This window comes from Salvia hispanica, chromosome 4, assembly GCF_023119035.1.
Source record: "Salvia hispanica cultivar TCC Black 2014 chromosome 4, UniMelb_Shisp_WGS_1.0, whole genome shotgun sequence".
Classification (NCBI taxonomy): Eukaryota; Viridiplantae; Streptophyta; class Magnoliopsida; order Lamiales; family Lamiaceae; genus Salvia; species Salvia hispanica.
Window position 1 is genome coordinate 45,633,670 of NC_062968.1, and position 14,297 is coordinate 45,647,966.

The 14,297-nt window shown below is 39.1% G+C and overlaps 1 protein-coding gene and 4 non-coding genes across 5 annotated transcripts; all 5 read left to right on the forward strand.

The window, feature by feature from the left end:
• Positions 1 to 2,803: 2,803 nt before the first annotated feature.
• LOC125219303 (histidine kinase 5-like) lies at positions 2,804 to 7,643 on the forward strand. Its single transcript, XM_048121244.1, has 13 exons — positions 2,804 to 3,307; positions 3,659 to 4,502; positions 4,581 to 4,637; positions 4,723 to 4,950; positions 5,032 to 5,125; positions 5,208 to 5,414; positions 5,495 to 5,625; positions 5,713 to 5,762; positions 5,845 to 6,149; positions 6,242 to 6,345; positions 6,421 to 7,092; positions 7,178 to 7,336; positions 7,452 to 7,643. The coding sequence occupies exons 2-13, from the start codon at positions 3,786 to 3,788 to the stop codon at positions 7,572 to 7,574; spliced, it is 2,847 nt and encodes a 948-aa protein (XP_047977201.1). The 5' UTR covers positions 2,804 to 3,307; positions 3,659 to 3,785; the 3' UTR covers positions 7,575 to 7,643.
• A 5,509-nt stretch (positions 7,644 to 13,152) lies between these two features.
• Positions 13,153 to 13,261, forward strand: LOC125185785. The gene has a single exon (XR_007170283.1). It is a non-coding gene; the product is annotated as a small nucleolar RNA Z107/R87 (small nucleolar RNA).
• An 81-nt stretch (positions 13,262 to 13,342) lies between these two features.
• On the forward strand, positions 13,343 to 13,442 carry LOC125185741. The gene has a single exon (XR_007170243.1). It is a non-coding gene; the product is annotated as a small nucleolar RNA R30/Z108 (small nucleolar RNA).
• A 91-nt stretch (positions 13,443 to 13,533) lies between these two features.
• LOC125185782 lies at positions 13,534 to 13,630 on the forward strand. The gene has a single exon (XR_007170280.1). It is a non-coding gene; the product is annotated as a small nucleolar RNA snoR31/Z110/Z27 (small nucleolar RNA).
• Positions 13,631 to 13,690: 60 nt separating this feature from the next.
• On the forward strand, positions 13,691 to 13,878 carry LOC125185802. The gene has a single exon (XR_007170299.1). It is a non-coding gene; the product is annotated as a small nucleolar RNA snoR143 (small nucleolar RNA).
• Positions 13,879 to 14,297: the final 419 nt, after the last annotated feature.

A 14,297-nucleotide genomic window follows, 5' to 3' on the forward strand; every position in this document is an offset into this window, starting at 1 on the left:
GAAATCTTTTCCTAATAATTGTTTGTTTTCTTTGAATTCATATTACTATAGAGCACTTATTTATCGAAAAGATAAATGGGTTATTATATTCCAGAGATATGTTCAATATTTTAATTGTAGAGGTGATATTAAGGTCCACGTGCCCTTAATGCAATGGCCGTGAGTCATGACATTGCAGGATCCAAAGGGCCTTTAATTAATGCATAATTAATTTAACTATTTTAATCGACCCTCTAATCCATCATTAAATTAATAATGATTAAGAACCTTACTAATAAGATTCTTCACGTACTCTCCCTTGTTTTCTCGCCTAATTAAATCCTTTTTTTTCTTTATCATCCCATATTTTATATTATCATTTTGTTTGATACTGGTCATATAACTTTACTTTGTATGGTCATGTACAAATTTTAGTAATAAAATGGTCAAAGAAAGTCAAAAATGAAAAAAAGTAAATCATACTAGTACTGTATAGTATATGATGAAAAAAAAAAAAAAAAACTATACTGCCAAAAAATTGTGTTTGATTATCACATTGTTATTTGTTGTGTATTTTATGGATTAATAAAAATGTTCTTGAAACTACATTTTCTCAGTTTGTATTCACGATTGTTAATATAGATAAAATTTGGATTTCATCCTAAAATTAAAAGTGGTCTATGGAGTTAATTTTATCATTACACCAATGTAAGATATTATTATACTGGGGAGTGTTAAATTGCTAACTTAATACTTAATTGCTAACTACAACTCAATAATAGCTATTAAATATTCAAATTAAAGGTCTAGATCATCAACCACAAAATATCAATACAATCAACAAAAAACGTCAATAAAGCTATAGGATTAATTCCAATAAAAATCAATAGGGGTATTAATGTCAAGTTAGTTATAACTAAATTTTAAAAGAAATCCCAAAACTTTAAATTCATATAACATATATCAGATTAAAGATAATTTTATAAGGATTCCAACAATATACTACATGCATATGTTCCGACGTCAAAATTTGAAAAAAAAAAAAATCTAGAATTTTCGTATTTTTCGTACACAGGTTAATATCAATGCAATAAGATAATATGTCAATATAAAGCATATATAATGTCAATCCTAAATTTGTGTTGACATTCTCAAAGCATTGTGTTGATATTTTCGAAATACTATATTGACATTTTCATCCAAAACCCTAATTTGGGCGTTTTTTATCTTTTTCGATTTAATTAATAAAAACGAAAATTACACGTGGCAAATTGTAGACCACATGTTTTTTAAAATCATGTAGCCTTAAATTAATTGTAGTTAGCAATTAAATAATGAGTTAGCAATTGATCACTCCCCTTATTGTACTAGTATTAGTTTTTAATTTTATTTTGTATGTCAACAAACCCGACCTAAAATTTTTATTGCGTAAATCTCTAATGATAGAAAATGGAAAGAAATACCTAAGAGAAAACGAGTCTTATACTATAGTTATACGGGGAGTGTTATATTGCTAACTCAATGCTTAATTGCTAACTACAACTCAATAATAGCCATTAGAAATTCAAATTAAAGGCCTAGATCATCAACCACGAAATGTCAATACGATCAACAAAAACGTCAATAAGGCTATAGGATTAATTCTAATAAATATCAATAGGGGTATTAATGTCAAGTTAGTTATAACTACCTTTTAAAAGAAATCCCAAAACTTTAAATTCATATAACATATATCAAATTAAAGATAATTTTATAAGGATTCCAACGATATACTACATGCATATGTTCCGACGTCAAAATTTGAAAAAAAAAATTTTTTTTTTTGAATTTTCGTATTTTTTACGTATAGATTTATGTCAATACACCTTACATAATATGTCAATATTATGCTTGTAAAATGTTAATATGAAATTGTGTTGACATTATTATGTCTTCGTGTTGATGTATTTCATACACTGTATTGACATTATATTTCTAAACCCTAAATTTGATACTTGCTATTATCTTTTTAATATTAAAAAATGAAAAACGAAATTACACATGGCAAATTATAGACCACAAGATTTCTAAAATCTTATGATCTTAAATTAGTTGTAGTCAGCAACTAAGGGATGAGTTAGCAATTGATCACTCCCCATAGTTATACATTCTATATTTTCCATTATAACATGTAGAAGTATTTATATGTGATTCTACATTATTTTATATGTAATTCACTACACATTAGTGCACGATAATCTTGTACAAGATTAAAATTCGTTTAATAATCCCAGTACTAAATTACTGGTCTTTCATCTATGAATTCATCATTAAAACGATTTCTGGTATCCTAAAATTGAGAATTTGACGTGATTCAAGATTTCTGATCTTTTAGATACCAATAAACTCATTATTTTAAATATAATTAATGAAAATTGATCAAATTAAAAATGGATTTGTTCGTTCGCATTTCGCAAATAGAGACACATTTCTAACAAAATAAAGTACAACTCTCTTCTTCTGTTTTATTACCTAGCTCTACTAGTATTAAACATTACAGCATACTAAAATCATAGTCGTCAAAAAATTTAAGTATCGTGTTAATTGTGAAGAAGGTAGTAAAACTGAACTTTTTCACACAAAAATGTGTGCACGTAGTGTGGTTGCGTGTGATCCACACGCAGCTTACCTCGTTTAAAGGCGGGCTGCAAACCATTTAAAAATCATCTCTTCTCTCTCTCTCTCTCACAGCATGTATATGCATACTCATGTTGATTGAAGGAATCATTTCTTAATATTCATCTCTCTCTGCTGACTGCTCTACTAAACACAACAACACCAGGACTTGACGCCACACATACAACTCATGATTTTATGAATGTGATTGAGTTAGCCACTTCCAACTTTTAGCAGACCTGAATCCAACCAACAACACGCACAACACACACTACACACGTTCCTTAACGTAGACACACATGAAACTTGCCAATTCACACCATTATATTATATACTATACTCAGTTCAAGCAATCATTTTTATTCAATTCCTTTTCACCTCATTCTCACATGCCTTCTTCCCTAAATCCCACATCACCATTTTCAATTTACGTTTCTATTTCTTAACTTTTTTCTTGGGGTTTCTGCACATGCTCTCCTCCCATCACCCACCGGCCACCTCTCTCTCTCTCTCTACATTTTCTATTTTGCTCCCAAACCTTGGCCTATTCTTATTTTTTTTATTTGACTGACCACTTCCAAGAGATTCTTTCAGATCTACCGTCAAAAGTTTTAGGCCCTGGATGATTATAGCCTTGTTCTTCAAGCTCCCATTAATTTTTTTAATCCAAAAGGTTACCTTTTTAGGGAATTTGATTGGTTTCTTGCAAATGAGATTGTTTGTTTTAGCCTCAATTTTTGCTGTGTTCATACTTTTTCTACCATTTGTTCTCAATTTCGGTCAATGAACCTCTTTTTTCTGCGGTCAAATTCCTATATCTGATAGTGTTTAAAGTTATCAATATTCTGTATGTTATATGTTATATGGGCTGCATCAGAATGAAATAAAAATTGAATCTTGATGAACTGCAACTGTTCCATTAGAAGGGCTCATTTCTGTGAAAACAGATTTCATTATCATGTTTTGTTGATTTTGTTACTCCTAAATACTTGGATTAATCTTGCTACTTTGTTTATTCTTATAGGCTTAATAAACACCGAGTATAAGGCTGCAACGAGGCGAATATAGCTATCAAAGAGATGTTGATGCTTGCTAGAACTACATCATTGAATTAGTGGATGCAAGAGGTATAGTTTGTTGAGAGAGAAGAAATGGGGTGTGAGATGGAAAGTGATCAACCCGAGGATTTGGACGTCGTCCTGACCTCAATGTGGCCAGAGGACATGAATGAAGCCGGCAGGCAGTTCAACGTGGAGAGGCCCGGGGTAGATCAAGACATGTTGGAGGAGGTCACCATCAAGAAAGAGCCTAACATAGTCGATTTTCAGAGGCTAATGGAGCTCACAAACTATAGTGATAAGGGCAACGGGCAGCTGGCCAAGTTGGTGAAGAATTGGGAGTTCAAGCAGGCGAATGTCGTGCGCCTCCTGAGAGAGGAGCTCGACCAGCTGAGCAAGTCGCAGCAAGAAATGGAGCTCAAGAAGCTCGAGATCTTGGAGGAGCATCGGTTTGAGAAGGATGGATATGGTGGAGACAAGCGGCCTATTTCCATTCTTGATGAGAATCTGAGGTACTTGTACCAAGATGCTCCTAAGAGGAGGAAAGATGTCGTCTCCCAAGGGAAGATAGTGGCGATAGATGCGGAGTATGACAGTGTTGTTTACTGGAAGCAGAGAGCAATGCATCTTGAGAAGCTTCTAGAAGCTAGCCTTCAAAGGGAGCAAGTGTTGGTGGAGAAGTTGCAAGAGAGTATAGAGAATTTGGAGAGGCAGTCAACTCCGGTGGAGGAGCTGTCTCAGGTTTTGAAGAGGGCAGATAACTTCTTGCATTTCGTCCTCCAAAATGCCCCCGTTGTTATAGGCCACCAGGTATATATTTGTTCTCATTTGGACACACTCACATTGTAATTTTTGGCTCTAGGCTGACAGGAGTCGGGCGTTTTGCAGGATAAGGATATGCGTTATAGGTTCATCTTCAACCATTTCCCGAGCTTGGGAGAGCAGGTATGGTTATGATGGAGAGAATTCTGTGTCGTTTTTTAAGGCATTTTGATGCCACTATAATTCCTCAGATTAACTGATTTTACAGGATATCATAGGCAAAACGGACGTTGAGATCTTCACTGGCTCAGGCGTGAAGGAGTCCCAAGACTTCAAAAGGGAGGTTTTAGAACGCGGATTGCCTGCAAAGAGGGAGATCACGTTTGAGACGGAGCTGTTTGGTTCAAAGACATTCTTGATCTATGTGGAGCCTGTTTTCAGCAAGGCAGGAGAGACCATTGGTGTAAATTACATGGGAATGGAAGTTACTGATCAGGTTAATCTCCAACTCTATCGTTGATCCAAAAAGCTCGTTTCTTTAAATCTCACACCGTTGCATTCTGTAACTGCAATGCAGGTCAGGAAAAGGGAGAAGATGGCGAAACTTAGAGAGGAAATCGCTGTGCAGAAGGCTATGGAGACGGAGCTTAACAAGACGATCCACATAACAGGTTATTCATCTTATACTATTTAGTTAGAAGGTTGACTGCCGAAAATATGGTGGCTAATCTGGTAGCTACATCGTTCCTTCAGAGGAGACAATGCGCGCAAAACAAATGCTGGCGACAATGTCTCATGAGATAAGGTCTCCTCTCTCTGGAGTTGTGAGCATGACAGAGATTCTTGCAACCACTAACCTCGATAAAGAACAAAGGCAGCTGTTGAAAGTGATGTTGTCTTCTGGAGATTTGGTTCTTCAGCTGATCAACGACATCCTCGATCTCTCCAAGGTGGAGTCAGGTGTGACATTTACAGACCTGCCTAGTTTTGAAGTCTCATTTGCTGGTCTAAACATGAGGTGATGTTTGTCTATCTTATAGGAGTAATGAAGTTGGAGGCGACCAAGTTTCGGCCGAGAGAGGTGGTGAAGCACGTACTCCAGACAGCAGCGGCCTCACTGCAAAAACTACTCACATTAGAAGGTCATGTAGCAGAAGATGTTCCAGTCGAGGTAATACAAAGGATCCATTGATTTCCAAGAAAAGGAAAATGTTTTACTCGTTGGGAAAAGGCATTTATGGGTGCTGTTCTGTTCTAGGTTATCGGAGATGTCCTAAGGATTCGACAGATACTCACCAACTTGATTAGGTAACCTTCAAACCAGATATTAAACATATTTATGATGGTGTTAGTTTGTTTATCATTTTAATGTTCTTTTTTTTTTCCACAGCAATGCCATCAAATTTACTCATGAAGGGAAAGTTGGCATAAATCTGTATGTGGTTCCAGAGCCAAGCGATATAAACGAACAAGGGTCGGAGAAGAAGTCTCAAGATCAATCAACTGATTCAGCCAATACTAATGGCAACGGACACGCTATTAATAGCACTTCTCATGAAGAACCCGAGCTCAGAAACACGTCCTGTGATCAAAATGGCGATCAAATGGATCGAGACAAGGAGGGTCGAAAAAAGGCTGAGGAACGAGTAGTGTGGATCCGCTGCGATGTCTACGACACTGGCATTGGAATACCTGGTACCTTTTTTCATGTTTCCTCCATAAGTATGAATGTTGGTAGCATTTTCTGTGCTGATATCAAGTTGTGCTTTTTAAACTTGACACGACAGAGCATGCTATGTCGAATTTGTTCAAAAAATACATGCAAGTTGGGGCGGATACAGCTCGGAAGTATGGTGGGACAGGATTAGGCCTTGCAATCTGTAAACAACTGGTAATTATACCTCAATCTTGATTGAAAATTATCTGAAATCATGGTGTTAAAATTACAAAATATGGATTTCTGTAGGTTGAGCTTATGGGAGGTTATCTGACTGTGTCAAGTGTTGAGCACCACGGCTCTACTTTTACATTCGTCCTGCCTTACAAGGTCTCATCAGCCTCTGATACAGATGAGACAGACGAACTATCTGATACGGACCACCAAGATGTCCTAGGAGACGACGATGATCTGAATTCAGGCGTGTTCCTTTTCCAGCCTCGGACATTGGGCACGTTGTTTTCTTCACATATAAATGGAAGGATTCCCAAGCTCTTACCAAATAGCTACGGAAACAACTGCAATGGTTTGCTGGAAGACTGCCCTTTGCCTTCTAGCAACATTGCAAGCAACGAGGGCGCCTCAGAGGAAGTTTCTGATTCGACTGCTGGTGCAATGGAGACGACATCATCCATGCTTGAAATCCAGCATGCAGGCTCAGACAACCTAAAAGAACAAGAACACGACCGTTCTCATTGTACAGCTCGAGAAACAGCTTCTGAATGCTCGTCCACAAACAGAAATACAGTTGAGAGAGATGAGACAAATCAACACAAGATACTGCTGGTTGAGGACAACAAGATCAACATCATGGTGGCAAAATCTATGATGAAACAGTTGGGCTATTCCATTGATGTCGTCTCCAACGGAGCAGAGGCTGTGAAGGCAGTTCAAAGAAGTACTTACCATCTCATTCTAATGGTATGATCAATAAAAATAAAAATTAACAACATGGTTTTTTATCTGTTTTAGGTATATTAACTGAAAATGAAACTAATGTTTGCAGGATGTGTACATGCCGGTAATGGATGGTCTTCAAGCTACAAGATTGATCCGATCGTTTGAGGAAACAGGCAGCTGGGAAGAGGCTGTGAAGGCCGGAGTAGAGATGGAGGCGGCATCTCATCAAGTAGAGGAAACAAGAAAGAGGGTTCCTATCATTGCAGTAAGCTTGATCACTCTATACACTACTCTCATTCATCAAACCTCAAACAAAACAAAAACAGGAAAAAGAAATACTAGTAGTATTTTTGCTCATTGACAAGATTTTACGTGTGCAGATGACAGCGAATACAGTATCAGAAAGCGCAGACGAATGCTATGCAAATGGTATGGACTCATTTGTGTCGAAGCCAATTACTTTGCAAAACTTGAGACAATGTGTGCAGAATTATTTGGTTTGAAATGCAGCTGTAAATTGTATGCCAAATTTGTACAGAACAATTTATTTGAGTGAGGAAATTTTTGATATCCATGTATAGTCCATGTTTTGCCTCATTAGTCAGAAAATTAAGTAGTGGTCGTGTTCCAAGTTGACGAGAGATTAATTTTGTGGTGTTTTTTGTGAAAGTTGAGTGGTAATAATATAAGTAATAATATAATAATATATGCACCACACAATTTTCCGCTGTAAGAGCACTCCCAATGGCGACGGCGAAAATCCGGCGATTTTTCGCCGGATATCGCCGACTTATCGCCGGCCATTGGGAGGAGTTCGGCGATTTTTCGGCGAAATTCCTACCGATTTTACGCCAAGCGGCGTTTTAACGCCGGGCTATCGCCGGATCATCGCCGGCCACTGTGGGGAGCTGTTCGGCGATTTTTCGGCGATGATCAATTTTTTTATTTTTTTTTTCCTCAATGGTCATATTCTAATTTCCACCCCTATAAATATTTCATCCTCTTCCTCCATTCATCACCCACAAACTTCATTCACACAAATTTTCAATCTTTTTTCTCTCCATCTTTATTAAATGAGTTCTGATTCATCGTCTCGTGCTCAGTCCGACGAGGAAATATCACATTCTTCTTCCGAAGAAGAGGTACCTCCCGCTCCCACCGGATGTGGAGAGGGCATTTGGGGTGCTCCAATCGCGATTTGCACTGGTAAAGGGCCCGACGCGCTTTTTCTACCAGGGGGATATTGCCGATATCATGTATGCGTGCATCATCATGCATAACATGATCATCGATGATGAACACGAAGGCGTCCTCGACGTCACCAATGACCAAGTGTTGCATCATCGAGTCACGGTGTCTCAACCGAGTCCGCCCGCCAGGGTGTACCGCACAACGAACATGAACGGTTCCAGGCGTTCATGGACATACACCAGAAGGAGGCCCATCAAGCACTACAACACGATATCATCGAAGAATTGTGGGCAAATAGAAACCGCGCCCACCGCCCTTGAATTTTTTTTTCTTTGAATTTTTTTTTTGATTTTTTTTTTCCATTCGTGTACTTTTTTTTTTATTAATTTTCTTCGTTGTAATGTGTACCCGTGTTTAATACAACGAACTTTATTACTATTATTTGTTTTATCTTATAAATTAAATAAGCTAGCTTTATTATATATAAAAATAAAACAATTAAATTAGTGATGATGCAAAAATGAAATGTTGAGTTAGGGAGAAATAAGGGAGAAACCATTGCAGAGGTTGGCTAAAAGTTGGCCAAAAACTAGGGATAAATTTTGGTGCTGATGTGGCGCTGATGTGGCAGGAGTTAGGGAGAAATAAGGGAGTTTATCCCCAAACCATTGGGAGTGCTCTAAGGCATTCAATTTTACACTTTGCACAAATATTAGTAAAAGATCATTATAGTTTTTGAAAAATATATCAGGTTCGAATCATTATTTATAATTTTAAAGATAAATTTCATCCACATACAGATCATTAATCATATGATTTTAAATAATACTAGTAATAAAAAAAATACTAGCTAAATTAAATTACTTGAATTAAATACAAATAGAGTACTAGTAATACTTTTGATTTTTACCCACTCTATCTTAACTATATGATTATAATTATAATTATATGATCATAAATAATGCACCTGATCGGGACGGGAAAAAGCGTATTCAAGTTAGCTAACTATAGTAATCATACAAGGAGGAAAAGAAGAAAAAAACTATAGTAATCATACAACAAAAGTCAAGAGGCGACCAATCTCAATCTCACATTCATTCCACCCACATTTGATCATATGAGTAATAAAATTTATATACTACTACGAATTAATTTTTTAAGCAAAAAAATTAGTGTTATTGTGTATCCAGTGCCACTCAATAATCATCTTGTATTCACAATTTAATATTTTCAAGTAAAACATAATGATGTCCTTAGAGAATTCACAATGGCGGCTAGCGCACCGGCTAGTCGATTCACGTCGCTAGCCGGTCGGCTAGTCGAACCATTGGAATCGGCCAGCGGCAAATCGCTAGTCGAACCATTGGGACCGGCCAGCGGCAAATCGGCGTAGAAATCGTCGAGCGCACGCCGATTTCCAGGCGCTGGCCGCCATTGTGGCGTGCCGATCGGCCAGTACCGTTTTTTATTTTTAATTTTTTTGAATTTTTTTGAAACACTATATATACACGATTTTAGTTTCATTTTCATTTGCACCACTTGTTTTAACGAATTTTCTCTCTCTCTAAATTTCTGTACAAGAGCAACATCGAGCGATGGACAACAACAACGAGTCTAGTCCGGCGACGAGCGGATCTCAGAACTCCTACGATACCCGTGGGAATGCTGGATGGGCGGCCGAGATGGGCCAAGGAGTACAACAACCCTTGGCAACAGTTTGATGGGGTTGATGGCGGGCGCGCAGGGGGGGATGCAGGGGCAGATGGGCAGCCAGATGGATATGACCCAGATACCGCAGCAGATGCTACAACAGATGATGGGGTTGATGGCGGGCGCGCAGGGAGGGATGCATCCCGGTATGCAGCAGCCCGGTATGCAGCCCGGGTTACAAGGGTCACCGGGGGAGGACACGGTCTATCGTCCCACTCTTGATTTTTTGATGGCTTCGACCCCAATGGAGACGCAATTCACTGGGGATGACCGTTTCTCATTGCATGAGCTGGGGTTCGATATCGGGGAGATGGACACTTTAGGGGGGGTCGTCGGGCCGCGCCGAAGAAGAAGAGCAAGGGGAAGAGCAAGGTGGTTGGCGAGTCGTCGCAGCCGGATGTTGACGACACCCCCACACGGAGGAAGTGGACGGAAAATGAGTACGTCGCCCTGGCCAAGGCGTGGTTGTCAGTTTGCGACGAATCGTCAACATGTGGGCTAAGATTAGAGCAGCCTACAGGAGGAACTGCCCGCACGGAAAGGACTACACCGGGGAGGAGTGCCGGAAGGGGTGGGAACGCATCAGGGTCGCGGTCGGCCGATTTTCGGGCTTGTACGCCAACGTCCTCCGCATGAGGAGTAGTGGGCGAGACGGAGGAGGACTGCCGGAGGATAGCGGAGGAGTCTGTTCCGCGTGAAGGAGGTCTTCCAAGATTGGAGGGCCGCCACTAACCCCACGGAGAAGAGGTTTCTTCACTCGATGCTCGAGAGCATGCGGGTCGATTTGGATGCCGCGAGGGCACATATGGGGGGCTCAGATGCGGGCTCAGATGCCACCAATGCGGAGGTCCCGGTGGCGGTGGCGACGACGTATGAAGAGTAGAGAGAGGCGGGGCTCATGTGTGGAAGCCCGTTTTTTTTTAAAAAAATTATGTACTTTTTTTTATTTATGTACCTTTTTTTTTAAATTAAATGAATGAATTTTCCCGTATATGCTGTCATAAATTTAATTCCGTAATTTTATCGTAAATTTAATTCCATAAATGTAGTTGTTTTTGAATTCATTTTTATTGCGGCTAGCTCCGCGTCTACTAGCTACCATTCGGCAAAATGATGATGCGACGCATGGATTTTTAGTATCGATGACGGACAGGGAGAGAGTACTGACCTATTCTTATTTCTGATGCTCTTAGAGCATTCCAATGCAAATAAAGCCACCACTCTCTCTCCCCGCCACGCCGCCAGCACTAAAAATCCAATTCCGCCACATCGCATTTAGGCCACCCATGTATAAAATGCATTAAAAATAATTCAAAAAATACTACATTTACTGAATTAAACAAAAATACGTAATTAAATTTACGACACATATAATGGAAAAATTGCGAATTTTATTTTAATAAAAAAAGTACATTAACTAAAAATCAAAAAAATTACATGATAAAAAAATATTCGGGCTTCTACACACGAGCCACCGCCCCACTTCTATTCCTCACTAATTTATTAAAAAAATACATTAAAAAATGTTAATATTATGCCTCGAATTCTCGTTATAGTTTATTGCCAAGCGACACGGGTCCCGACGCTATGACATGTTTCTGTTTTAGGTCTTAATTTTGTATTGGGTCTAGCCTGTCGTCTGTGTGCCTATTTAAAAATTACATAATTAAAAAAAATTCATAAAAAAATACATTAAAATTGCTATAAATAAAAAAAATGCATAAAAAAATACATCAAAAATTAAAAAAAAAATAAAAAATAGCGCTGGCCGATCGGCACGCCACAATGGCGGCCACGTCGCCACCAGCGCACCCGTGATCGGCTAGCCCACGCCGCTTTTTTCGCCGATTTCGGACTGGCCGATCAGCAATGGTTCGGCTAGCTGACCGGCTAGCGACGCGAATCGGTTAGCCGATTGGCTAGCCGACATTGGAGATGCTCTTGTACAAATCTAAAAAAACGTAAATTTTGTTTTGACTTAAGGCCAAAATTGTATCCTAAACATATGGTCATTTTATCTTTTTGGTCATAAACTTTATCTTTTGGATTTTTTGGTCCTGCACATATGGAAATTTGATCGTTTTGGTCCTCCGTCAATAGTTCCGTTAACTTTTTAACAGTCAACGCGTTTTGCCCAATTTTACCAAATCATTTTAAGTCACTAATGTCTAATTATTTCCTAATTAAAGTGGCCCAAATCACATATTCTCATTCCCATCAAACCCATCGCCTCTTTCTTCATCATTTCACATTTTCCCCAGATTAGGACTCCTAATTGAATCTGGAGAGCATCGGCGCTGATTCCTCCCCTCGCCTCCTCCGGCGAGTTTGGACCGACGTCGGGTCGTCCTCCACTGCCGGTGCTTCTCGACGAGTTGGAGCACGGCGGAAGTTCGACGACGACGACGAGCGGGCAGCGGCGAATGGGCGGTGGCTCCCCATCGGCTGAAGCCTCAACGCCGAGGCTGACGGAGGACGGTAGCGCTGCAGGTCTGCCGGGGAGTCAGCGGCGGCAGCAACGGGGCGGCTGTTCACCAAGAAGCGACGCCTTCTCTCCAACCGATGCTTCGTCGAATAGAGAAAACGAAGAAACACCAGCGGTGGAGGACGACCCAACATCAGTCGCAAACTCGCCGGAGGAGGCGAGGGGAGGAATCAGCGCCGCCGCTGATGGGTTTGATGGAATGAGAATATGTGATTTGGGTGGGTCACTTTAATTAGGAAATAATTAGACATTAGTGACTTAAAATGATTCTAATCTGGTCAAAATTGGACAAAACGCGTTGACTGTTAAAAAATTAACAGAACTATTGACGGAGGACCAAAATGATCAAATTTCCATATGTGCAGGACCAAAAAATCCAAAAGATAAAATTTAAGACCAAAAAGATAAAATGACCATATATTTAGGACCAATTTTAGCCTTTAACTCTTTTGTTTTTGAATGAGTCAATAAATAATCTATATGCCCATTACAATTCACAACTTTGGGCCCTAGAAATAACGCTGAAATAAAATCCAGAAACCCTAATTTATGCAAGCGCCGCCTCTTGTTCTACTCATCAGCACTATATAGATCTCTTCCATTCGAGTCCCAATTGTATTGTGCTCTATATTTTGGCCGAAGAGCATCTCATTTTCACCTATCTTTTGTTGTATTGAAATTTGAGTAAATTAGAAAATCGCTGTGACGACTTGGAAAATTCAAGCTCAACAGACCGTATTGCAGGTCTTTCTCTACTCAGAGATTGCTACTTGCATGTCGATTCACCCGCTGAACTGAGCGATTCTCTCCTTTTCTTATTGTTTTTCTCTTAATTTAATTTTATTTTTCCTTTTCATTTTATGTTTTACTATATGGTTTTGGGGATCTGTTTACCGCGACGATAGAAAAGCTCCCTCTTCTGAATTATATTGAGGACGCTTGCCGGCAGAATCGAACCAATAACTAATTTGCCACTACTGAGTAAACTAAACCATTTCCCCCTTTCTAAATTATTTTTGAAGCAATAGTTTTCTTCTATAAAGCATATTTATAGTTTGATTTTATTGGACGGATGGATCATCATGTGATGAATACATTTATATATCTTAGGACACCTTTGGACACAGTCTAATTCTAGCTGTGGATGAAAATCAACTTTATTCTGATGATGAAAACTTCCTGTTTAAGTTCTAATTAGATTTTTAATTTTGTATCACATTTGTTTCCTACGAATCGCACTACGCTCAAGAGGCTGCGCCAATATTGTTAAAAACAATAAATGAATGGACTAGTCATTGAGCAATTGTGCGGAAATGAAATGCCGAGTTAAGCTCGGCGGCGGCCAGACAACCGTTGAGATGGATCCACAGATCAGCGCCGCCGTTTCTACGGTGCTTGTCTACTAAATCCATATCAAATTCTATTCCAATTGTTCCTTTTTTTCTTTTCTCAAATACTCCACGATCAAAATTTATAGTTTGGATTTGTCTCCTCCGTTTTTTATTATTCACCCGGCGGCAATTCGCTTTCCACGGCAATCGTGTTTCGTTCCATCCCCCTCCTCCAGAGGCAGTTGAGTTTTACCACTTGGATCAACGATGAAATTATTTACTCTCTCCGTTTCGGATAATTCGTTCTTCCGTCCTGGATAATTCGTCCCAGTTTTCCATTTTGGTCTGATCCACTAATTTGTCCCACTTTACTTTTATCATTTTTGGTATTGGACCTCATATTCTACTAATTTATTCTTACTAACGTTTTATTTCTAACATTTTATTATATATAGGTAGGACTCACATTTCACAAATTTTTCAACCCACTTTTCATTACAATTCTTACT

What these genes read in the sequence shown, in the direction of transcription:
- LOC125219303 (XM_048121244.1), top strand. Translation starts at nt 3,786, where the DNA reads ATGGGGTGTGAGATGGAAAGTGATCAACCCGAGGATTTGGACGTCGTC. An exon ending in TCCCGAGCTTGGGAGAGCAG is followed by an intron (nt 4,638 to 4,722) that starts GTATGGTTATGA and finishes CTGATTTTACAG; the next exon opens with GATATCATAGGCAAAACGGA. An exon ending in CACTGGCATTGGAATACCTG is followed by an intron (nt 6,150 to 6,241) that starts GTACCTTTTTTC and finishes TTGACACGACAG; the next exon opens with AGCATGCTATGTCGAATTTG.